This window comes from Erinaceus europaeus, chromosome 21, assembly GCF_950295315.1.
Source record: "Erinaceus europaeus chromosome 21, mEriEur2.1, whole genome shotgun sequence".
In the NCBI taxonomy this organism is placed as follows: domain Eukaryota; kingdom Metazoa; phylum Chordata; class Mammalia; order Eulipotyphla; family Erinaceidae; genus Erinaceus; species Erinaceus europaeus.
Genome location: NC_080182.1, coordinates 28063938 through 28089198, shown reverse-complemented (window position 1 = coordinate 28089198; position 25261 = coordinate 28063938). Strand labels below are relative to the sequence as shown.

General features: G+C 45.0%; 1 protein-coding gene across 5 annotated transcripts in view; it reads right to left on the bottom strand.

The window, feature by feature from the left end:
- The window catches only part of RAF1 (Raf-1 proto-oncogene, serine/threonine kinase), a 55852-nt gene that overhangs the window by 2824 nt on the left and 27767 nt on the right, over nucleotides 1-25261 (bottom strand). Inside the window, exons 2-11 of one of the 5 annotated variants that reach the window (XM_060180709.1) lie at nucleotides 19632-19867; nucleotides 16601-16713; nucleotides 15184-15286; nucleotides 14373-14530; nucleotides 11924-12022; nucleotides 6974-7127; nucleotides 3961-3988; nucleotides 3742-3869; nucleotides 2831-2948; nucleotides 94-178 (exon numbers count right to left, since the gene is read on the bottom strand). In XM_060180709.1, coding sequence (XP_060036692.1) covers nucleotides 94-178; nucleotides 2831-2948; nucleotides 3742-3869; nucleotides 3961-3988; nucleotides 6974-7127; nucleotides 11924-12022; nucleotides 14373-14530; nucleotides 15184-15286; nucleotides 16601-16713; nucleotides 19632-19838 — 1193 coding nt within the window. In that variant the 5' untranslated portion in view covers nucleotides 19839-19867. Of the gene's footprint in view, nucleotides 1-93; nucleotides 179-2830; nucleotides 2949-3741; nucleotides 3870-3960; nucleotides 3989-6973; nucleotides 7128-11923; nucleotides 12023-14372; nucleotides 14531-15183; nucleotides 15287-16600; nucleotides 16714-19631; nucleotides 19868-25261 lie in introns of those variants that run through there. The other 4 variants (XM_060180708.1, XM_016185561.2, XM_007517089.3 and 1 more) reach the window with 4 other exon arrangements.

Sequence of the window (25261 nt, the reverse complement as noted above, 5' to 3'; positions counted from 1 at the left end):
CAGATTATAAAGCCCAGAATCAGGCAGCTAGGCTGTAAGAGGCGGCGAACCACCTCCACCTCGGACTCCAGACACTCCCTCAGCCCCACTTACCGCAGGACGGCGACCTCGTTCCTGAAGGCCTGGAACTGCTCTGGTGTTGGGTCAACAACCTTGAGGATCTTCACCGCCACATCACCTGTAAATTAGTTTGTAATAGGTGTGATCAGCTGAACCATCTTTTTTTTTTTTTTTTTAGTTTATTAAAATTTTCCCTTTTGTAGCCCTTGTTTTATTGTTGTAGTTATTATTAGGACAGGACAGAGAGAAATGGAGAGAGGAGGAGGAAGATGGAGAGAGACACCTGCAGATCTGTTTCACTGCCTGTGAATCGACTCCCCTGCAGGTGGGGAGCCAGGGACTCGAACCGGGATCCTTACTATGGTCTTGCATTTTGCGCCACACGCGCTTAACTAACCCCTGCGCTACCGCTTGACTCCCAAACCATCTTATTTTGCCTTTCCCCCCTAGAAGGCCTGATTTTATGAACAACTGAACTGTGAGAACCACCGTATACCAACAAATATGAAGCAAGCAGACACGTTTCCACATTGCTTGAGTGGCAAAGGAAACTTTAAAGAGATAACCTGCAGTCCTTAAAACACCTGAGGTCCTGGTGTCAACTGCACTCCACAAGACACCTCTGATGGCACAAAGAAACCTTTGATGGTAAGCGATGCCCCAGTGCTGTGCCCTCTGCCACAGCCCAGAGACAGGTCGGGTGGAGGCAGCACCCTGCCTGCACAGGCTCCCATGAACTGAGAGAATGTCCCTTGTCAGCGGACGGCCGAGTGCTGAGGAAGCTGGTAAAATCAGTGCTGTGGAAACACAGCAGTCAATGTGCAGAGCAGGTTGAACAGAAGCCAGCCGGGAAGCTGGACTCTGGACCAAGAGTGAGAGGGCCAGAAGAGACAGCTCAGTCTATTTTGGCACTTATGTGCACATGAGAGACTCCCAAGGTTCCAGGTTCAATCTCTGCCACCACCTTATGCCAGGGCTAAGCAGTGCTATGTCTCTTTCTCTTCCTCCTCCTTTCACTCACTCTCTTATAGTAAAAAAACAAAACAAAACAGTAAACCTTTAAAATAAAAATGATGAGGGGCCCAGTGGTGGCACACACAAGAACTCAGTTTAAGTCCTTTGTCCCCATCTGCAGGGGTAAAGCTTCAAGTGGTAAAGCTGTCTGTCTCTCCCTTTCCCCTCAGTTTGTCCTGTCCAAAGCTAATGAAATCACATAGTGTTTTCTCTGCGCTGAATAGCAGCCTTTAAGGGGTAATGTATCTAGGAAGAGAATTAATGAAGAAATGAGGGAGCTAAGTGGAGATAAATAAACGAAGTATTGGACATATTCAGAGTCATTCACCTCACAAAACTGAAATACACAGTCTGTTTGAGTCCACATGGGTTGTTTTCAAGGATAGGCCCTGTATATGTTAGGCCACAAAAACAGTGTCAGCAAAGTCAAGAACACTGAAATCATCCCAAGCATATTCTCAGACCACAGTGGAATTAAACTAACACTTAACAACAAACAAAAAATTAGTAAAACTCCCAAAATAGGGAAATTCAACACTATACTAATTAACTACTGGGTCAAAAAGTAAATATTAATTTTTTTAAAATATTTATTCTTTTGTTGCCCTTGTTTTATTGTTGTAGTTGTTGTTATTGATGTTGTCATCGTTGAATAGGACAGAGAAATGGAGAGAGGAGGAGAAGACACCTGCAGACCTGCTTCACTGCTTGTGAAGCGATTTCCTTGCAGGTGGGGAGCCAGGGGCTCGAACCAGGATCCTTATGCTGGTCCTTGCGCTTTGCACCACGTGCGCTTAACTTGCTGCACTACCACCAGACTCCCTCAAAGTAAATTAAGGAAGAAATTATGAGAGTTCAATGAAAATGGAGACAGAAGCTATCAAAATATTTGGGACACAGCTAAGGCAGCAGTACTGAGAGGAAGTTCATAGCCGTACAAGCACACATTAGGAAACAAGAAAAAGCTCAAATAAACAACCTAATTGCACACCTTAAAGACTTAGAAGAACAAAGGAACCCTAAAGCAACCAGAAGGACTGAAATAACTAAAATTAGGGCAGAAATAAATGAAAATAAGAGAGCCAGACAAAAGATCAATGAAGCTAAATGCTGGTTCTTTGAAAGAGTAAACAAAATCGATAAACCTTTAGCCAGACTCAAAACAAAAAAGGAAGAAGACTCAAATGGGGTTGTAAATGAAAGAGATTTCCTAACAAAATCCAATGTATCACGCAAGGCTTCTATGAAAAACTATATGCCACCAAGCTAGAGAACCTGGAAGAAATGGATGAGTTCCTAGATATCTACACAAGCTTACAAAATTAAACAAAGAGGAACTACAAAGAAATTGAAACAGTTACCGAGAATATTCCCAAGAATAAAAGTCCTGGACCAGATGGTTTTACAAATGAATTCTACAAAACTTTCAAGGAAGAGTTAATACCAGTGGGTTAGTAGCAGTGTGCTATCCCAGGAGCTATTCCACTGGCCCTCCAGATTTAACTTTCTCGAACTTGTTTCTCTAAAGTAGTGGGCTTTGGAGATGCCCCATGTGCAGACATGCAGATGAGTTTACATAGAGGCACTGACATTAGACTGTAGGGTACAGCTCCTGTTCACCAATGTCTAGGAGTCCCAGCACTGCAGACCATACAGAACGCCACCAGATTCCAGGCGAGTCTCATCTTCAGATGGAGGAGCACCCTGGGTACAGGACTGAAGCCCTGTGTGGCCCTCCCAGCCTGGCCCCACTCACCGTGCCACTTGCCCTTGTAGACAGTTCCGAAGGAGCCTGATCCGATCCGAGTGGACAGCATCACTTCACTGGCCTCTATTTCCCAGTAGTAGCTGGAGTCTCTCTGTCCCCTTGGCCTCTGAAACGAGAAGACCAGGTCTCCTTGATGGAGTGTCAAAGAAATGACCTGGCCCTCTCCAGCAACTCACTCCCATATCTCTCAAATGTAAGCATACTCCACCATGTGTCAGGACCTAGGTTCAAGCCCCCATCTCCACCTGCAGGAAGAAAGCTTCACAAGCAGTGACCCAGGGCTGCAGATGTCTGTCTTCTCTCCCTCCCCTTCCCTCTTAATTTGTCTCTATCCAATAAAATAAAATAAAATTTTAAAAAGATAAACATAGTAATTATAATTCCAGATTTTTTCTTCTGAGAAAATATCATTTTAATTGTGAGCTGCCTTGCAATAAATCATGTTTTTCAATACAAACCTGCCAGAAAGGGCACCAATGTTCATAATTCAATTTTTAAATTGTATGTATGTATGTACGTATGATGTAGAGCAATCGAGAGGGGAGAGACAAAGACATCTGCAGCCCTGCTTCACTGCTTACAAAGCTTCCCCCTGCAAGTGGAGACCAGGGGCTTGAACCTGGGTCCTTGAGTACTGTAACGTGCTCAACCAGGTGCACCACAGCCTGGCCTATTTCTTTGCCAGAAGGAATATCACTGGGGCTCAGTGCCTGCATGACTCCACTGCTCCTGGTGGCCATCTTTATCTTTTTTCTTTGTTACTTGTTAATAGGTGGACAGACGGGCCTGCCTCACTGCCCATTAACTATCTTCAGGGACCATGCACCTTGGCTCTAAATGAAATGCCTCCTTGTTTCTGACTCAGCTACACTACAGGAGGGACTGTCTGTCATACTCACAATTTTGTTTTTCTCCTGGGTCCCGGGTCCGGGTGCCCGCTCTCTCTGTGCCGGCACAGGGGCTCTGGGCTGTGACCAGCCCGTGGGGCTCAGGTTGTTGGGGCTGCTGGACAGGGCTGTGGGTGAGGCTTAACAGACGAGACAAAGAGTCCACACGTGTATACACGGCATAAAGAGAAAAAGCCCATTACTGTTCGCAAGGCGATGCTGCACAAATACCTGATTCACTGTGACTTCGAATCGCATCCTGAAACGAAAAAGGGAGGCTGGTCACTTTCGACACCAGCAAAGATGCTTTCTGGGGAGGACTCGCAGATACAAAGCAACTCTGCACTTCTAAAAACCTACTTAGCCTTCGGTAAAACCCACCAAATTTCAGTGGCTGTTATCTCATTTTGCTATCCAACATGAACACTGGTGTCAGCTGTCATGTGCAGTGGAAACTTCTGTGTCCCAGAGAAAGCAGCACACAGAGCAAACTGGTGACCTTGACAAAGCCCAGCAGAGTCATCATCAACACATTTTTCCAGTAAGGATCCTGCTCCACTGCAGTGGGGTGGGGGTGGCTGAGCTCCTCACCCCTCGATAGTTCAGGACAGTGAGCAGACTCTGCACTGATAAGGTGAGCACTGCTAGTCAAAACCACTGCTAGTCAGAGTCTAATTCAGGGGAAACTGGAAGAACCATCAATCCCTTCGTCCCAAGTCTGCACTTTACAGAAACGCACAGTTGAGCGTGTAACAAGGCCTGACCAGGACATAGCCAGATGTGCAGCCATGCATCTTGGCACTCCACTCTTCAACTTAGGGCGAAGCTTTGAAATGAATTATGTTCTACTAGTGCAAGAAGTCACAGGTTACTTTTAGAATTTATTAGAGGGGGCCGGGTATGGTGCACCCAGTTCAATAACCTAGTACCCACCTGCAGAGGGGAAGCTTCACAAGTGATAGAGCAGGGCTGCAGGTGTCTCTCTCTCCCCACTTCCCCCTTCCCTCCCACTTTCTCTGTCTTAATCAAAACAAACAAATTGTTTTGGGGTGTTTAAATCATATGGCTCTCCACCAAGAACTCGGTATGTAAATATTTATGAGGGCATGGGAGACAGCATCATGGTTCTGCCTGAGGCTCTGAGGCCCCAGATTCAACCCCCAACCCTACTACCATCAGCCAGAACTCAGCAGTGCTCTGGTTTAAAAAACGACTAAGCCCCATGTTCTCAGAAGGCTTTCATTACTGTTTGTTTTCCTGGGAATTTCTATTTGTTCTGTGCAACCACGATCAAAACAAGATGCCTTTTTTCCCACAGCTTTGACTGGAACTGGAAGTGCCCACCCCAAGACACCCCAGAACATGCAGGATCACAAGCCCAACTGGGCCTGTCCTTTCTCCGCCACCCCAGCCCAGATCTTACAAAATGTGAGCCCAAGGTTCCCAAACCTGACCAGGTCACCCTAAGGATCACCCAGAGAGGAGTGTAGGAATACAGTTCCCAACACATACACACAAACATCCAAAAGAGCTGACAAGCCTACAGGGAGGGAAGGCTGGAAGCTCAAAGTGTGCAGGTTTTGAAGGCTGACACAATGGCTGGTGTGAGCCAAAGGCCAAAGTGACCTGCCCTTCCAGACTCCCCGGCAGCTGTGACTTCAAAGTCCAGGTTTCCCTTCAGTCAAAGCATGGCACAGGATTTTTATTGACCAAGGATGTATCTCCTTGCACTCTGATGTCTTCCTATGTCACAGTAATTTTCCTTCCTGTTACATACCTGAAATTTTACTCTAAGCTAATTTAAATGATGGGACTCATTTTTCAGAGAAGGAATTTTTTTTTGATGGGGCTCCATGCCTGCACTATGAATCCACTGCTCCTGTGGCCACTTTTTCAGTTTTTGGATAGGACAGAGAGAAATTGAGAGGTGAGGGGACAATAGGAAGAGAGAAAGATGGACACCTGCAGACCTGCTTTACCACTTGTGAAGCTTCCCCCTGCAGGTGGGGAACCGGGGGCTTGCACCAGGATCCTTGTGCAGGTCCTTGTGTTTCAGACTATGTGCACTTAACCTGGTTCACTACCGCCCAGCTCCCGAGAAGAAATTTTTCAATTATCTTGAAGCGTAAATAAAGAGAACTGCTAATGATTTAAACAAGGTCAAGAGCGTATACTTAAAAAAACGAAGCCAGAATTTTTTCTGCTTTAAGAGTGTATACAGAGAGGTATGAACAGAATTCTCACTTGGGACGTCCCCTCTTAAGTGTCAGGAGTTTGGAATAGAGCAAATCACTTAACAGGAGGAAAGTTAAGCAGAATTACTAGGGCAAATCATGATAAAAACAGAAATCAGAAAACGGATGTTTTGCGTGCACATGGCTCCCCCACCAACACTCCTGGGGTCCTCAGAGTGCCAAATATGCCAAGTCGCTTTCTTGTTGACCCCCGCCACCTCTGGCTGGCTTTGAGTGAGGTGAGCCTTGCCTGAGAGAAAGGCATGCCTGGGTTTTTCAAGAAACAATTCATGACGTAGAGACAGCACTGCTGTCTTTCTAGCAAAGGGTCTTCAGGGCATGCCATCCAAAGTGGCACACAGGATAGAATGGTGACTATAGAAATTTATTGTAGCATTCCTCACTGGCTGGCAGGGAACATTTTCATTTTAGCTACTGCCCTTGGGAAATCTGCCTCACCCACCAGCAATATCAGAGGATTTTTTTTTATTATTATTCCTTGCACTCCACTGCCAGCAAGTCTGGTGAGAAGTATGATGTTTAGTGTATTCAGTTGTTATTAAAGATGAACTAGAAAGCAAACCAAACAAATGGAATGTATAAAAAGCCAAGCAAAGAAAAGGCCACTTGAACACACTAGCTTTGGGCACCTTTTCATCTCCCTACATACTTGCTTGTTGGAATCTCAGGAGACAGCCCTCTCACTCCTGAGTCAAGTCACCTAGTCTTGCAGGGAGCCTCCAGGTTCCTACACCCATGGGATGGGGCCATGGGCCTTACTCAGCAGCGCACTGAACCCTGTGGCATCCAGTAGATGGTGCCAGCTCTAAAATGCCCACATTGCTCCAGAAAAGTCCAATTCTCCACTTGGCTGATAAACCAGCTGCTGGGTTACTCAGCAGTCAAAAGATGCAGATTCTTTTCCACCTTCAGTGAGGGATGCGAGAAGCTGGTGCAAACCCTCTGGTGGCCCAGCTGACCACGCCCTCATGACCCCCAAGCCCAGTTACCTCGATCACCCTGCTGTCCACAGGCAGGGTGGTGCTGACCATGTGCACGTTGGGCGTGGATGTCGACCTCTGCCTCTGCGACAGGGAGCCTTCGGAAGCGGGGCTGGAGGTGTTGAAGGTGAAGGCGTGGGGAGTGGAGTATCTGTGCTGGGAGCTGGGGCAGGAGGAAAAACAAGAGGTGCTGATCGACACCCAGCCTGCCCCACTGACACCAGTCCATCACCGCCTACATAGCTGGGATGCCTGGAGGCAAAGCCTCTGTCCCTCTGCCTCTGCCAAGACTTACTTCCTCCCCCACAGATCCCTGCTCAGGTCTGGCTTATAGTGGTATTAGGGACTGAACCTGGGACTTTGGAGCCTCAGGCACGAGAGTCTTTTTGCCCTAATAAGATTGATTGTAAAGAGGTAACAACAGACAGGAACTATCTTGAGAACCAAAGAACAGCCTAATTTTTTATTTAGTTAAATAATCACACACAGGTGATCCATGCTCTTGGTTCAAGGTTCGGAAAACACAGACTGATGAAAGGCATAAAGGCTAGACCTGCCTTCTTTCATGTGCACTACTGAAAAACGATCTAGGTGCTTTCTGCTCGTATTATTTTCACACAAGAAATGAATTCCCATTAGAAGAACAATATATTTTAAGTTTTCTTCTTGTTAACAAATCACCTCTAGAGCACCTCTGAGAAAGAACAGGTTAAAATCCATTAACTTTTACTAAGGTTGCTGGAACTTGCTCAATTTATAGGTTAGTAAGAGAAAGCAGATAGCTAGACCAGCTGAGCATGTCTATAAAAAAGGGGGGGGGCAGTATTTTACCCACTCCACCCACAGTCAGCTCAGAGTTAATTACTACTTTTTAAGTTGGAATTCCTAACTATGAAATTAATCACTAGACTTCTTCAGAAAATGCCATTTCTGTACATGATAACAACTAGCTCCCTCTACCGAACTGTCATGAGGTAAACGCCATGTGTAAAAAAAAAAAAAAAAAAAAAAGATAGTGCCATTTCTCTGCCAACCAAATAGGGAAATTAGATTTTCACTATTTGCTCTAAAGACTGGTTTGAGTTCTGTTCAGATTTGAGTGATACCATATATGAATTCACAAAATAAAAAGGTTAGTTTTTATAAGATGTGATCATTGTGTTTTAAAAAAAAAGTTTTTTTCTTTCTTTCCAGAAATCTGGTTTCTACTTATGAAGTAAGTCTTTTTGGTGGCCAGGTGATGTCATACCTGGTTGGGTGCAAATGTTAATATGCACAATGACCTGGGTTTGAGCACCCCTCCACCCCTACAGCTGCAGAGTGGTGAAGCAGGGCTGCAGGTGTCTTTCTCTCCTATTCTTTTTTTTTTCCTGATTTTTTTTATTGGGGAATTAATGTTTTACATTCAACAGTAAGTACAATAGTTTGTACTTGTATAACATTCCCCAGTTTCCCATATAACAATACAACTCCCACTAGGTCCTCTGAATCCTTCTTGGACTTGTATTCTCCCCACCCACCCACCCCAGAGTCTTTTACTTTAGTGCGATACGCCAATTCCATTTAAGGTTCTACTTGTGTTTTCTTTCTGATCTTGTTTTTCAACTTCTGCCTGAGAGTGAGAGAATCCCATATTCATCCTTCTGTTTCTGACTTATTTCACTCAACATGATTTTTTTAAGGTCCATCCAAGATCGGCTGAAAACGGTGAAGTCACCATTTTTTACAGCTGAGTAGTATTCCATTGTGTATATATACCACAACTTGCTCAGCCACTCATCTGTTGTTGGACACCTGGGTTGCTTCCAGGTTTTGGCTATTACAAATTGTGATGCCAAGAACATATGTGTACACAGATCTTTTTGGATGGATATGTTGAGTTCTTTAGGATATATGCCCAGGAGAGGAATTGCAGGATCATAGGGTAGGTCCATTTCTAGCCTTCTGAGAGTTCTCCAGACTGTTCTCCACAGAGGTTGGACCAATTGACATTCCCACCAGCAGTGTAGGAGGGTTCCTTTGACCCCACACCCTCTCCAGCATTTGCTGCTGTTACCTTTTCTGATGTATGACATTCTCACAGGAGTGAAGTGGTATCTCACTGTTGTCTTGATTTGCATTTCTCTGACAATCAGAGACTTGGAGCATTTTTTCATGTGTTTCTCGGCCTTTTGGAGCTCTTCTGTGGTGAATATTCTGTCCAAGTCCTCCCCCCATTTTTGGATGGGGTTATTGTCTTGTTGTTGAGTTTGGCAAGCTCTTTATATATGTTGGTTATTAAACTCTTGTCTGATGTATGGCATGTAAAGATCTTCTCCCATTCTGTGAGGGGTCTCTTGGTTTGGGCAGTGGTTTCTTTTGCTGTGAAGAAGCTTTTTAATTTGATGTAGTCCCATAGGTTTATACTTGTCTTAGTCTTCTTTGTAATTGGGTTCGTTTCATTGAAGATGTCTTTAAAATTTATGCGGAAAAGAGTTCTGCCAATATTTTCCTCTAAGTATCTGATAGTTTGTGGTCTAACATCCAAGTCCTTGATCCACTTGGAATTTACTTTTGTATTTGGTGAAATACAGTGGTTCAGTTTCATTCTTCTGCATGTTTCAACCCACTGTTTCCAACACCATTTGTTGAATAGACTCTGCTTTCCCCATTGAATAGTCTGAGCCCCTTTGTCAAAGATTAGATGTCCATACGTGTGGGGGCTCACTTCTGGGCTCTCAATTCTATTCCACTGGTCAGTGTGTCTATTCATGTTCCAGTACCAAGCAGTTTTGATGACAACGGCCCTATAATACAATTTGAGATCTGGGAGTGTGATGCCTCCGGTTCTGTTCTTTTTTTCTCAAGACTGTTTTGGCAATTCTAAGTCTTTTCTGGTTCCAGATAAACATTTGTAGCACTTTTTCTATTCTCCTAAAAATGTGTTTGGGATCTTGATGGGGATAGCATTAAATTTGTAGATGGCTCTGGGTAGTATATTCATTCTGATGATGTTAATTCTTCCAACCCATGAACATGGAATATCTTTCCACTTCTTTGTGTCTTTTCCAATTTCCTTGAGCCTTCAGTAGTGACTCATAATTTTCAGTATACAAGTCTTTCACTTCTTTGGTTAGGTTTACTCCTAGATATTTTATTGTTTTTGTTGCTATAGTAAAAGGAATTGATTTCTGGATTTCAATTTCTTCTAGCTTAGTGTTTGCATAGAGGAATGCCATTGACTTTTGAATGTTAATTTTGTAGCCTGACACCTTACTGTATTGCCTGATGATTTCCAAAAGCTTCTTGCTGGATTCCTTAGGTTTTTCTGTGTATACTATCATGTCATCTGCAAATAAGGAGAGTTTTACTTCTTCTATTCTAATCTGTATCCCTTTAATTTCTTGCTCCTGCCTGATTGCTATGGCAAGAACTTCCAACACTGTGTTGAATAGTAATGGTGATAGCAGGCAGCCCTGTCTAGTAACTGATCTGAGTGGAAATCTCTCCTTCTATTAATTTCTCTGTCATACACTGTAAAAATAGAAAGGAGGGAAAAAAGTCTTTTGGTGACACTTGCCTATTAAAAGGCATTAAATGGGCCCAGTGAGATTCTGCAAAAGAATTTCATGCTTGAGGCTCCAAAGACACAGGTTCAAAATCCCTAGAACCATCATAAACCAGAGTTGAGCAGGGCTCTGGTATCTACCTGTATCTTTTTATATCACTTTCATTTTTAAAAAAAGTAAATCCGCCTCCCCAGAGCCCTATCCCACTAGGGAAAGACAGAAACAGGCTGGTGGTATGGATCCACCTGCCAACACTCATGTCCGGCAGAGAAGCAAATACAGAAGCCAGAACTCCCACCTTCTGCACCCCATAAAGATCTTTGGTCCATACTCCCAAAGGGATAAAGAATAGGGAAGCTTCCAATGGAGGGGATGGGATATGAAACTCTGGTGGTGGGAATTCTATGGGAATTCTCCTTTTTATCCCACAATCTGGTCGATCATTATTAAATCACTAATAAAAATAAAAATAAAGATAAAAATCAAAGTAAATAAAGATTAGAAAATATTAAGAAAACAGAGGTCTCACACAAATACATGTCCAGATAACACTTCAATATGAATTGAGGGGGGAAGGGGAGAAAAAGTGAGAGAGAAACACTTGCAGACTTAATTTACCATTTGTGAAGTATACTCCCTACAAGGTGGGAAGCAGGGGGCTTGAACCCAGGTTCTTGTGCATGGTAATACATAAGCTCAGCCAGGTATACCACAGCCCAAATCCCCACCCCTTTTTTTAATAATGGCCTTGGGCCAGTGATAACACTAACTATAGTGCAATAGGCTCTCTCCTGCCTGAGGCCCCAGGTGTCCCAGGTTTAATCCCAGCACCACCATAAACCAGAGCTGAGCAGGACCCTGATAATAAACAAATAAATAAATAAGATGGCCTACTAAGTATTGTGGCTTTAGCAATGAGGTCACAATAAGCAATGTAAAGTTGATGGGCTTTGTTTTTTACCAGAGCCCTGCTCAGCTCTGGCTTATGGTGGGGTGGGGGATTGAACCTATTCGAGCCTCAGGTATGAGTCTCTTTGCATAACTATTATGCAAACCCACGGGGGGGGGGGGGGTCTTTCTTTTTTTTTTTTTTTTTTTTTTTTTTTACTGAATCACTGTCTATAGTTCTGAGGCTCTCTGAGGTTCACTTATTATATACCAAGGAAGGGAAAGTCTCACACTCTTTAAAATGTGATGTGGTCCTAAGGAACTATGATCATCACTTTCCAAAATGTAAGAGCTACAGACTACAGACACTCTTATGTTTAACACCAGTATTAAATTTCAAAGAAGCACAAGAGTTAGAGGAAGAGATGTAAAAAAACTCGAGCATTTTCTACTCCGGCTTCAATCTCATCTTCCCCAAAATTAACTTTCCAAAAGCAAGTCTGTAGGTTAAAAAAAAAAATACCTAACAGGCATCCGGGAAACAGACTCTCGCATCCGACGCATTGTCAAAGAAGGCAGTGCTGGGGCCCCACTGTCACCAACCGAGGAATTTGGAAACAATCTAAAGGAAATTAGATAAAGGCTGGGTTAGGGACCTTCACCTGATAAACTCCCAGCCACACAAACTGACCATCTACTGATCACACTTCCCTTGACCATTTTAGGTCAGAAGAAAGGGATCACCAACCCTAGAGACTGGGTGGGTTGATTGGTTGGTTCTTTTCTTTTCCTTTTTAACCAGAGCACTGCTCAGCTCTGGTTTATGGCGGTGTGGGGGATTGAACCTGCGACTTCAGAGCCTCAGGCACAAGAGTCTCTTTGCATAACCATTATGCTATCTACCCCCACCGTTGGTTGGTTCTTTATTGTTGCCAGCGCTATCATGGGCTATGTGCCTGCCTACATGGCAAATCCATGGCTTCTGGCAACCATTCTTTTCTTTTTCTTCATCTTTTTTACCCCTTTTTCTTTAATAGAAATTACAGGGCAGGAGTAGATAGCATAATGGTTATGCCCGAGGCTCCTAAGTACCAGGTTAAATCCCCTGTACCTCATACCCAGCAGTGCTCTGGTTAAAAAAAGAAAAAAAAAAGTTGGGAGGGGATGATAGAGAGGGAAAGAGAAAAACACCTGCAGTACTGTTTCACCACTTGTGAAGCTTCCTCCCTGTATGTGGGGACTGGGGGGGGGCTTGAACTTGAGTCTATGTGCATGGTAATGTGTGCTTTAGTAGGCATGCCACTGCCCTGTCCCCCTAGAGAAAAGGTTTAAGTGATACAGAATGTGAACAATGTTGACCTGCCAGTGAAAATACAGGATCTAGTGTGCGCTTAGGAAACACTAACTAGTGTTCAGGGTGGAGTCGTAGGCCAGGAAATAACTCCTCCAGTAGGGCACATAGGCCCAGGTTCAAACCCAGCGCCCAGGAAAGCTCCACAAATGGTGGAGCTGTGCTGTGGTCTCTCTATTCTCCCTCTCTGAAATGGCAGGAGTGAAAAAGTCAGCCCAGGAACAGTATGATCACACATGCAGGAGGACCACCAAAATATAATACAATAAAAGAATTTCTCAAAGCTACACCAGAGATCTTTATAACCTGAATCACACACAGCCTTTCTAGAAACATACTGGGTTGGAAACAGAGAAAAAGATGGAAATGAACAAAAGTTGTGTTTAGAACCAAAATTCCTAAGTAAGAGGAGAGAGGAGTATTTGTCTTCATGAGAACAGAGATGAGTGAACAGAGCCTCAGGTGCCAAGCTGCTGATGGCAGCAGTGGGCACATAACCCATGAGGGCAGAACTGCTGCTCATCTCACTGATACTATACAAGCTGTTGAAGAATCCATGTGGCTACTACAAAATAGGATGTGTTTCTCTCTCTCTTTCCACAGCACTGAAGTTTCCTTCAAGGCGGTTGGAGCCAGGCTCAAACCTGGGTCATGCACATGACAAGAGCTATTTTGAGGCTTCCATCATTTTGTTTTTAACCAGAGCCCCAAGCAGCCCTGGCTGATGGTGGTGCAGGGGACTGACTTGAGCCTCAGGCATGAGAGTGTCTTTGCAGAACCATGCTGCTGTCTGCCCCGCCCATCATGTTTTAATATTACATCCATTTAGTTTTCCAAATATTCTCAAAATTAAAATGAAACTTCAATTTTCATTTCATATTCCTATCAAATTTTAAAAGATACTTTGGAATGGTACTTAAATTTAAGTCTTTCTAAATAATAGTTTGTCTGTCTGAAATGTATTTTGGCAGCTAGTTTGTTTCTAAAAGAATACAAGTAACTTCTAAGATTTTACATTCAACCCATATGAAGTTTCATGTTTTCTCTAGTGAGGTTAAAAGCAAACTAACAAAAACCCACCAACTACCTACTGTTTTTCAGTGGCACAGGTCTGCTCAATGTACTTAACAAATCAGAAAGCAGTGCCTACTACCTGCTACATCAGCAACCTAAGAACTGAGCTGTTAAGAGAAGAGCCAACATCAAAAAACCAACTGCATATTTTGACTAAGTTTCTCTTTAAAGGCCTGTTTGCTTGTTTCCTGAGAGGCAGACAGACAGACAGATATGCCAAAGCACTGCTGTAGCAAGTGTGGTGCCATGGGTCAAACCCAGGGCCATGCATGAAAGTCCTGGCCTCCAGCTGCTGAGCCACTTTCCTGGCAGTAGCTGCCAACGGTCTTTCTGAAAAGTCTTCCTGTCACTTTGTTCACTTCCTTACTGAATCACAGGATGCCAATCTCTGTCTGACAGATGTTCCTGCCCAATCATTTCAGAAAACTATACTACATTTTAACTTGAAAGCTTCAGAACTGTCTCTGAAGGGAGTTACCAGGTCTCAATTCTGTTAACAAATACTATAAGCATCTTATATTCTTCAGGGAAAAGAATGATGCCTTACAAGAGTTGTCTGATATTGCTCCAGTCTACACACATAGTAGGTACTTTGGTGCTACAGTGCTCATGAAATTTGTAGCCACAAGTCTGACATCGAAATCCATTTAGCAGGAATTTCTGGCAGATGTCACAGAAAGCAAGCTTCAGGAAGGTTTTCCGAGCCTGGAATAAAATCACAGGAATAAGTTACAACAAGGAAGTAAAAGATGACCCAAAAAAAAAAAAAAAAAAAACCTTTTGGTCCCCAAGAAGTTTTACAGAACAGAGATTTTATTATCTTTATTTATTTATTGGATAGAGACTACCAGAAATAAAGAGGAAAAGCATAGATAGAGGGAGAGAGACAGAAAGGCACCTGCAACACTGCTTCACCACTAGCAAAGCTTTCCCCGAGCAGGTAGGGACCAGGGGCTCGAACTTGGGTTCTTGCACATTGCAACACGTCACTCGACCAGTTGTGCCACCACTACCACCACCACCCCCTTATTTTAAACTAGACACTACTCAGCTCTGGCTCATGGTGGTGTGGGGGGACTGAACCTAGGACTTTGGAGCCTCAGGCATGAGAATCTTTTTGCACAAACATTATGTTGTCTGCCCCCCAAGAGCCATACTTCCAACAGTTCTAAAATCCATACCCACAAGTATAAGATTCTCTGTGACCAGTGCCTTACAGAACCACCTTACTGTACACAAGGGCATAACTAGAGACCTAAACCATACTCAGAAATGTGTGTGTTCACTCTGAGAAATTCCCATTATGCTGGCTACAAGCTCCCAACATGCCACAGAGAGAGAAGAGGTCTACAACTTACAAAGTTGTGTGTTGTGAGGGGAACATGATCGAGGAAATCTACTTGAAGTTCTTCTCCAATCAACGAGGCAGCATCAGTGTTCCAATCTAAACGTGCCTTTTTACTAACGGGGATTAAAAACAATACTAAGCAAGGAAAATATTTAAACAAGATAAGAGTTCAATATCAGCAATCACAATAGCTACCATCTATCGCAAGCTACAGAAACAAAATCTGTTGCACCCCACTCACTAAGTGATTAGTTCACACCACTGGCAATGGCAGTCAACAAAGATGACTTGCTCAAGGTAACCAGTGAGTATGAGCCATATCAAGGAGCCAAAGTTTGCTGGACTCCAAAGTCTGGGCTCTTAAAATAAAATTTTCCTAAAACAGTGAAACCTAAGAATCTTGAGAAATATATAATAAAACAGGCCCTGTAACATTAAAGTCCTATAAAAATGGGTTATAAATGTTAATACAGTGGCAGAATGTAATTGTTGTTAGCCTACTTCAATCTAGAAAACACAAATTAGCATGAAGCAAAAGTGGATACTCATTTCTATTAATGGCTCAAATCTGTAAAATTGTTTGCAGAGTCTGTAATTTGATGTATTTCTCTAAGAGTGCTTTTTCTGTGCCTAAAATAAAGCAATAAAAAGAGCTACAGTGAAGTAAACATTAACGTCCAGCCCCTTTCCCCGCATGGCCTATCTATCCTGGGCAGTCTCTTCACGCATACTGTCTCAGAAAGTTAGCACTTAAATGGGGTTGGGGGCGCTTTCCTCTCTCTTTGTGCCTTAAAAATCTTTAAAATATTTGTGCTTAGATTTAAGTCACTCTCCTAAATAAACTTATCATCATTTCTTCAGATATGTTTCCTTATCATGCTAATAAAATACACTGTAAGGATTTGGTAAAAGTTAACTGAATAAAAATGAGTGAACATTAATGCAAGGAATTTCTAAGACTTCGTTCTATACTACATAATAGCACATACAAAATCTCTGCCCTGACAGCCCAAAGGTGGCACAGTGGCTAGAGCACTGAACACTCAAGCATGAGGTTCCAAATTCAATCCCCAGCACTGCATAAGCCAGAGTGACACATTGGTTCTGCCTCTGTCTGTCTCTCTCATTAATAAATATAATCTTAAAAATAAAGTTTCTTTCCATCAAGCAGCACACCAACTGAAATTACTTTTTCCATCTATGGAAACACTATTAAAACCTAACGTATCACTTTTCAAATACAATGTTCAAACGATTTTAAATTCTTAGGTTTGTATTTTTCTGTTTTGTGTGTTTACAGAAAAATAAACCCATAGTACTCTACAAGAAACTGGTATGACTCTTTTTTTAAACCTGAAAGCAGTTGCTATTTTGAAGGCAGGAGCTCGTGCCTGTAGAAGGCAGGGCGGCTGTCTCAGAGTTCTTACCCTTTGTGCTCCTGGAGGAGTCTGAACACGGCACAGCACTCGGGCTGCAGGCCCCGCACCTTGAGGGCCTTCATGAGGCAGTCGTGCAAGCTCATCCCGTTGCGCACATTCACCTGCAGACAGGGGGTCTTCCTTCAGCATGGAGGGGGTGTGCAGCCCTCGCCACAGTGACCACAGGGCCAGCTCCTCAGTGTGTGCATGGAAGGTGGCTGCCGTCAGTAAACATGGGCTGCAGCAGTCACACCAGCTCTGCTGCCCTGTGCTGCCTGCCGGCCTGGCGTGGAGGAACTAGTGGGAACCACTCTTGGGTTTCTCAAGACCAGGACTGTCTAGAGGGCAGGAAACCTATGAGCTTCTGAGGATGTGAGGTGAGGAAGATGCATGCCCAGCTGTTGCCAGCAGGAGGTGGAATGACCCGGTTTGCCTCCGGCACACCTCAACTGTGACTCACGGAAACACGCGAGCCATTGTGAACATGCACAGGAAGGGGATGAAGTCACCTGGAAAACTAGAGTTGTTCTGAAGAAAATTTGGCATTTAGCTTGTGGTCACCAAAACAGCTACCCCTCCCATGCACTTTACACTGGTGAAAGCAGGCAGGAAGTGAGGAGATCAAGGCTCGCGCCCTGCAGCATGAACAGGAAGTTCTGCCGGACCCCATGAGTGTGCACAGCACTCGGGCAGTCTTAGTAGTTCCACCACGTTTCCCTGGGCCCAGTTCTCAGCAGTGTGAGAGCCAGGGGTGCACCGTGGTCACTAGATGAAAATGTCAGCTAAGACCTCAAAAGAGCTTCAATTTCCAGAAAAGTCCTTATGTGTTGGTTTAGAGTCAATAAGCAAGGAGAGGAAATATAATATACAGACTGTCTACAGTGGGTAAAGGCTGACAGCTGACAGTGGCCACTCAACCTCCCAGAGTCTGCTTCATTAATCAGTTTAATAGGTCCCTTGAAAGGGCTGGGGTAGATAGCATAATGGTTATGCAGAGAGCCTCTCATGCCTGAGGCTCCAGAGTCCCAGGGTCAATCCCTCCCACCATCTTAAGTCAGAGCTGAGCAGTGCTCTGGTAAAAATAAATAAATAAATAAATAAATAGTCCCTTGAAACAATGACATCCTTATGAAGCTCCCAAGAAGGCCCAGCTCTTCAGAACTAAAGCCACCAATACTGACCTGAACTACGAAGACACCAAGAATCCAACTACAGATAGCACTGGCCCATTACACACTGTCAAGTGGTGTCTGTGTTACGCGATCAACCTTTGTTATATGTCACAGACTGTGCCAACTAAAACTCACTAATCCACAGGTGTGCCCAAACGTAGCTACCAACAGATTCACCCAAGAAGTCTGTGAAGAAACATCTCCCTGGCCTACACCTCCCTGCACATCCAGGGAATCTGGTTCAGTTACTTGTAATTGAAGCCCAAGAGTCCACAGCTTAACCTGCCTGTCAGCTGAGTCTCACCCTACAGCAATGCCAGGCACAGCAAGACAGCGGCTAGTCCAAGAGATGCCAGCATTGACAGAACAAAGGACAAGAGACATTCGAAAACCAAGGAGCAGCTAATTGCTGCTTCCACAACTGGCATTCTCTGCTCTCTAAGCCCCCAGACCCATCCTGAAGTTCGTGAAATCTCACTAACAGCTGAGGCCCACTCAGAGGCTCTAAGTGTCATTCTGAGAGACTACTCTTCCTGTGCTTCCTGAAGCGGGCAGAGTCCTTGAGTTAACAGTCCATTTCTCACCAAGGAAACAGGAGAAGCGATGGCTCTCTGCTAGTATTTTCTCTGAAGCTATCGGTAGAATGAAGCTTCCAGATCATCCCCAACCAAGAGCAGTGCTCTGACGAAGGCGTACATACCATCACGTCCACCACAGTGCTCACGTGTGAGCCGCACACACAGCAGAAGCCTCACCTCATCAGGCAAGAAAACAGGCTCAAAATGATACGGAACTGACAGCTAACGAAAGACAAGGACAGGCTGCTGCCTTTGCAGGAATCTACAGCTGTGCATGGCTGTCAGAAAGGTTCACTCAGAAATCATCATGCCGGACTACTTCCCCAGTCCTGTGGTAATGACACACGGGGCTGAGGAGTCTTCCTAACACCAGGGACAGCATCATGCTCACCCTCCCACCTTGGCTCTGAGTCTAAGGCTAGAGAGGAAATTAATGAGAAACAGGTAACAACCAGCTGCGACTGAAATAAAACTGCTGGGACACAGGAGGGGTCAAGACTATCTTGCTAGCCATAAGACTTATTTTTAGGAGAGGGAAACAAAAACTAAACGTTGCCTTTTGTGTTTTGCCTTCATCAGAAATGCACGCAAAGGTTGACACCGTAACAGGGAGGCGAGAGAAGTGTACAAGACGGCAAGGAGAGTAACTGAGACACAACTGAGACACAAGCTGAGAAGCTCTAGGCTGACCCAGAGCTTTTTTAAATTAGGCAGAATGACATAAGGGAGACACTGTTTTAGAGGCCAACACAGTGGTGCAGAGGTAAGAAAGAAAAAAAGGGAGCTGTGTTGCCTATAGTACAGAGTAGATGACTTTGCAGGCCAAAGTAGTGAAAGAGTGAAAAGTTAGCAGGTGGAGAAAAGACAGAGCGGGAAAGGGACAGAAAAAGCCCTAGGAGGAGTCAAACCTGCAGCTGGGCCCCGGCCCACTACCATCTGCCTCTCCACTAATGGCAGGCAAGCCGACCCGATTTCTTTTTCCTATACTTTATATTTATTTACTTTTGGTCCCCAGAGTTGCTGCTGGGACACGGCTTCTGCACCAACCCCAGCCATCTTTCTAACTTTCTCTCTCTCTCTCTAACAGAGACAGCAAAATGCAAAGAAGGGGGGAGAGAGACCTGCAGCCCTGTTTCACACGGTTCCTGAAGCACCCCCTCACTGGCACCACCAGGAGCTTGTACCTGGGTCCTCGGGCACAGTGCAGAATGTGCTTTACCAGGCGCCCAGCCCAGTCCCTAGCCCATGCTTTCTTCAGACAGCTAGATCTGGGGAGTACAAACCACATACCACTGTCCTTTGCTTGTTCGGCAAGAAAACCCGGATGGTGCTGTTCGTCTTGGATGAGTCCGTGAGCTTGCCATCATCTGACGCCCGCCGCTGATAGCCGAACTGCTGACCGAGTGTGGGGGATATGCAGCTGGGGCCGTCGAACACCGCGTCTCTGAACCCGAAGCCATTGCTGAGCGTCTTCCAGGCCCCCTGTATGTGCTCCATTGATGCAGCTTCCGTGATCCTAAGATCTGGTGAGAAAGACAAGCCATCGGTCGTTACGTCACAACACAAGCAGCGAGCTCTGCAGTGTGTCTGGTATGGTGGCAGCAGCTGAATGTGACCTCTGTAAAATAACACTCCCAGGGCTGGGACACAGCAGAGGGCATAGACCCAGCACCACACAGATCAGGGCGCTTCCTAAGTGGCGGAGCAATGGTGGTGTCTTTCCTTCTCTTTCTCTCTCCCTCCCTCCATCTGGAAGGGGGGGGGCGCACCTGCACTGGTGGGATTATGCAGATGTGGAGCTTCAGTAAATTCCTAATGGGGAAATGCAAAAAGATGACGCCTATTTTTCTTAACCAGAAAAACTCTAAGTCTATTCCACTAAGTATTTATAGAGGTCTATTTATTCCACAGACAACTAGAGGGAGAGGGAAGAGGCAGAGAGTAAAAAGTCAACCCATCAATAAATGGTAAGGGCTATACCATCAATTAAAAGACAACTCAGGCCTATAGGTGTCTATCTTTCTCTCCCCCTCTGTCTTCCCCATCTCTCTCGATTTCTCTCTGTCCTATCCAACAACAATGACATCAATAACAACAAGGGCAACAAAAAGGGGGGGAGGTTAAAAAAAAAAAAACTCAGAACATGGAGCCAGGCCCTGACTTCTAGTCCAGTTAAGGGCAGGGGGCGGGGGCGGGGAGCAAGGGGCATGCACATAAACCTACACGCTCACTGTGTGGGGGATTCACCCAGACCAACGCCCAAGCCACCGCCCACCTTCCTCAGGGTCACTAGTCTGACACTTCTACATAGCTCTTCTTCTTCTCATGCTGAGCTGTCCCATTCCCCCCCACACACACACACACACACACTGGGCCGAGCTTTTCAAGCGGGAGGGCACCCCGCCCCCGGGGCAAAGCAGGCAAGGAGCCCACCCGCCACTGAGTATTATTAGTTATGGTTGTGGTTATGACCTGGCAGGGAAGAGAGAGTGCAAGAGACCACAGCCCTGAAGCTTCCTCCAGCTCTAACTTTATCAAAACTTCCTCCTTCAGAACTTCATCTTGTTAACAGCAGCTAGATTATCGCAAGGCCTGCACAGCGCACACCAACTCCTGGGGAGGAAGGAGACTCGCCACACCTCCGTCTTGCCACTGAGAACACTCTCACTTTGTAAAAGTCAGAGCTGAGACTCAGAACTGGCGGCCTGAACTCCCTGCCTCTACCTCTTATCTAAATGAAACCCCTGAGCCAGGGCTGGATATGCCCAGGGCTCTGTAGTCCCAAATCTCTGTCTGAACCCTCGTTCCGCACTGTGCTTTTTTTCATGTCACAAGAGGCCAGCAGCTAGTCACTGCTTTTAGCAGATAGCTGAGGACACCAGAAGTTTCAGGACTCACTCAAGGTCAGGGCAGGGCTTTATTCTCAAACAGTCTTGGCACAACCTTTCAGAGAATAGGACAGTAACTATTACAATGTTGAAATGCCACCCAGGAGGGGGCAGTGAAAAGGGCTGGACTCCCAAGCTTGATCCCCAGCACCACTTGTGTCAGCGTGATGGTCTGGCTCGCTGGCTCTCTCTCCCTGTCTTGTGTTAATAAACAAAATCTAAAAAAAAAAAAAGGTAAAACAGAGCTGGGAAGATGGCATAAAGGTTATGAAAAGAGACTTTCAGGGGAGCAGGCGGTGGTCAGGTCAGGCAGCACCCAGCTGAATGCACACATTACCATGTATAAGGACCAGGTTCAAGCCCTACTCCTCATCTGCAGGGGAAACCTCACCAGTGGTGAAGCAGGTCCGTAGGTGTCTCCGTCTCCCTTCCTCCTCTCCTCTCAATTTCTCTCTGCTCTATCAAATGAAATAGAAAGAATAAAATGGGAGAAGTGGTTTCCAGGAGTGATGGGACTGTAGTACTAAACCCCAGGGACAACTGTGGTGGCAAAAAAAAAAAAAAAACCTTTCATGCCCAAAGCACCTAAGGCCCTGGGTTCAGTCCTCAGCATCCACCGTAAGCAGGGCTCTGGTTAAAAGAGTAAGGGGTCAGGCGGTAGCACATCAGGTTAAGTACACATGGCGCAAAGCGCAAGGACCGGTGTAAGGATCCTGGTTTGTGCCCCCGGCTCCCCACCTGCTTCACAGGAGGTGAAGCAGGTCTGCAGGTGTCTATCTTTCTCTCCCCCTCTCTGTCTTCCTCTCCCCTCTCCATTTCTATCAAAAAAAAAAAAAAGACATCAACAGCAACAATAATAATAACCACAACAACGATAAAGAAAACAACCAGGGTAACAAAAGGTAAAAATGGCCTCCTGGAGCAGTGGATTCGTGGTGCAGGGACCTAGCCCCAGTAATAACCCTGGAGGGGAAAAAAAAAAAAAAAAAAAGAGTAAACCAAACATAAAAGCTGACCTGAAATATGAATCAACTGGCTGAGCAGTTGGGTGAGCTCAGCACCATGGGGGCCAGAGCTGCACCCTCAGGCTTCTCCCAAGCAGATAAGCACAGGAAAACGCTCTGCAGCTCTCCCTTGGTGTACGGTAAATCTTTCCAGCAGACTTTGCTTAGAAGTGTGCTGTTTGGGGCTGGGTGGTGGCGCACCTGGTTGAGCACATGTATTACAATGAGCAAGGACCCAGGTTTGAGCCCCTGGTCCCCACCTGCAGGAAGAAAGCTTTACAAGTGGTGAAGCAGGGCTGCAGATGTCTCTCTGTCTCTCTCTCCCTCTCTATCACCCCCCTCTCTTGATTTCTGTCTCTACCCAATAAATAAAGATTTTTTTTTAAGTATCAAATCCAAAAAAAAAAAAAAAAAGAAGAAGAAGTGTACTGTTTGCAGCAGGGCTGAGCATGACAGGTGAAGACAGTGTGGGTATCAGGGACCAAGCCCGGAGCTAGCACTCAAAAGACATACTTCACCCTTCCCAGCCACCAGAGCTAAAGATCTCACTTTCTGATGGCAGAAACCAACTTTTCCAGAGATATCTCTTCAAAATACAAGTAGCATCTTTATGATCACAAGTTTCTTGGCTATACACACTTATTTGGTGAGACGGAGAATTTGCCTGCTACCAACTAAACATTTATTTATTTATTTATTTATTTATTTATTTATTTATTTTACCTTTTACCAAGATACAGCACAAAGACATTTGTGACAGCTGAGATCTCTGATTTAAGAAACCCACATGGGCGGACTCTTCCCACCCACTCTAGAACTCAGGCTCAACTAGTTCCAAACCACTGCTTTTTTTTTTTTTTTTTCTAACACCAGGCTTGTCTCTGGGCTTACAATGAATCTACTGCTCCTGGTGGCCATTTTTCTTTTAATTATGACAGAGACAGAAAGAAATGAGAGGAGAGAAAGAGACACTTGTAGTTTGCACACTGCCACCACTCAAGCTTCCTCCCTGCAGGTGGGGACCAGGGGCTCGAACCAGGTCCTCGTGTGTGGAATCCTGTGGGCTTACCCAGCTGTGTCAACACTCCTCCTCCGCCCTCCACCTCCCCAGCCTCCTCTCTCTCTCCATAAATAAATAAACCTTGGACATAAAGTGCTCTTGAAAATTCTATACCAATTGAATAGAAGCAATCAATTAGTCTGTATAATAATGATTTCTGGGGCCAGGTGGTGGTGCACCTGTTGAGCGCACATGTTACAATGCGCAAGGACCCAAGTTCAAGCCCCCGGTCCCCATCTGCAGGGGGAAAGCTTTGCAAGTGGTGAAGCAGGGCTGCAGGTGTCCCTTTGTCTCTCACCTTCTCTATCACCCCCTTCCCTCTCAATTTCTGGCTGTCTCTATCCAATAAATAAATATAATTTTAAAAGATTTTTTAAAATTTAAAATAAAATAAAGATTTCTTTATATTTCAATAAGCACAAGGCCTCTGTGCATGTAATTATCCCAACAACCTTATTTGGAGATAGAAATGAGGACCATAAAACCATCAAAATAACATCATCCAAGTTACACAGTGATATGCACTCAAGTTCACTGACAGTGTCAGTGTCAAAGGTCAAAAGCACTGGTGTCCCAGGGCTTCCCACACCGTCATTCTTCATTCTAAAGCTGGCAGAGAAGCTGCCTGCTCAAGCTTCCTGAGAACTGGCTCTTTCCTAACACTCTGGTAGCTTGTCCTTTGTTTTTTAACTTGTGTTTAATTATACCTTTATTTAAAGTATAAGAATTACAAGATAGCATAGTGGTTATGCAGAAAATTCTCATGTCTGAGGTTCTGAGGTCCCATGCCTGGCATCACCATAAGCCAGAGCTGAGCAGTGCTCTGGTACTAAAAATAAATAAAAATAAACTTGGGGAAGGAATGAAGGGAACTACTCATAATCTCACCTATCCTACCATATTTTTTGGATAGTAACTTCTAGCATTAAAAGTATAATACATACAGATTAGAACTACTCATAATCTCACTTATCCTACCACATTTTCTGGATAGTAACTTCTAGCATTAAAAGTATAATACATACAGATTAGCTCTAAAGTCAGCCTCAGGCTTTTAACAGCTGTGTGACCTTTGATCCAACTGTTTGGTGACCCTCCACCCCCACTTTCTCACTCTGCCAGTCAGGCAATGAGCTGAATACTCGAGGGCACTGCTCAGGTGCTGGCGTAAGTGAGCAAGAGGCAAAGGTTCTCCTTCAGGAGGAGCCAATCTCTAGTGGAGACAGAGTAATATAAACTGCAGCATGACAATGGTGGTAGGCACCGGAGAGTCAGAGCAGGCCTCAGCCAGGAGGGGCCAGCTGAGCCCAGACCTGGAGTCGGGGAGCTCACTTGCAGAGGGCTGGCAGAACAGTTACACAAGCAGGGGCTGAAAATTCTCAAGAACAGAAATGTGTCACACCCACAAGCAGCAGAGAGAGATGGCAGGGTGCAGCCATGAGGAGGCAGACTACTATCACTGGGTATCACGAGGCCTGGGGCTGGGGCTGTTCCATCTCAGCGCAACAAACACCCAAGCAGGGCTGTGTGCACGTACACACACGCACACACGCATGCACGCACACACGAATGAGCCTGAGGTCTTAAAGGACACCACAAGGGACATGGTTAGTAGTGCAGGGGAGAGGCTGTAAAGATAGGAATCCGGATCTCCCCACATCAGCATGAAGACCCCTGAGCAGTTTCTGTAAAACACTTTAACACATGCAGCTTCTGCCTTACATGCCAGCACCCAGCAGAGGCCCAGACAGCAGTTGGGAAGAGTGAATCCTGCCAGTTCGGGCCCTCATCTGCACATGCGCACACCTACAGCCTCAAATCAAATGGACCGATTCCTTTTGACTTAATGTGAAGTGTGTGAGGTCACCCATCTTTGCCTCAGTGGCCCACAAGATTCTTTGGCGCATGCTTTTTCATTTTCCTGATTAAAAGTTTAAAATATATTGGGAAAAAAAGGGGTAGAAGAAC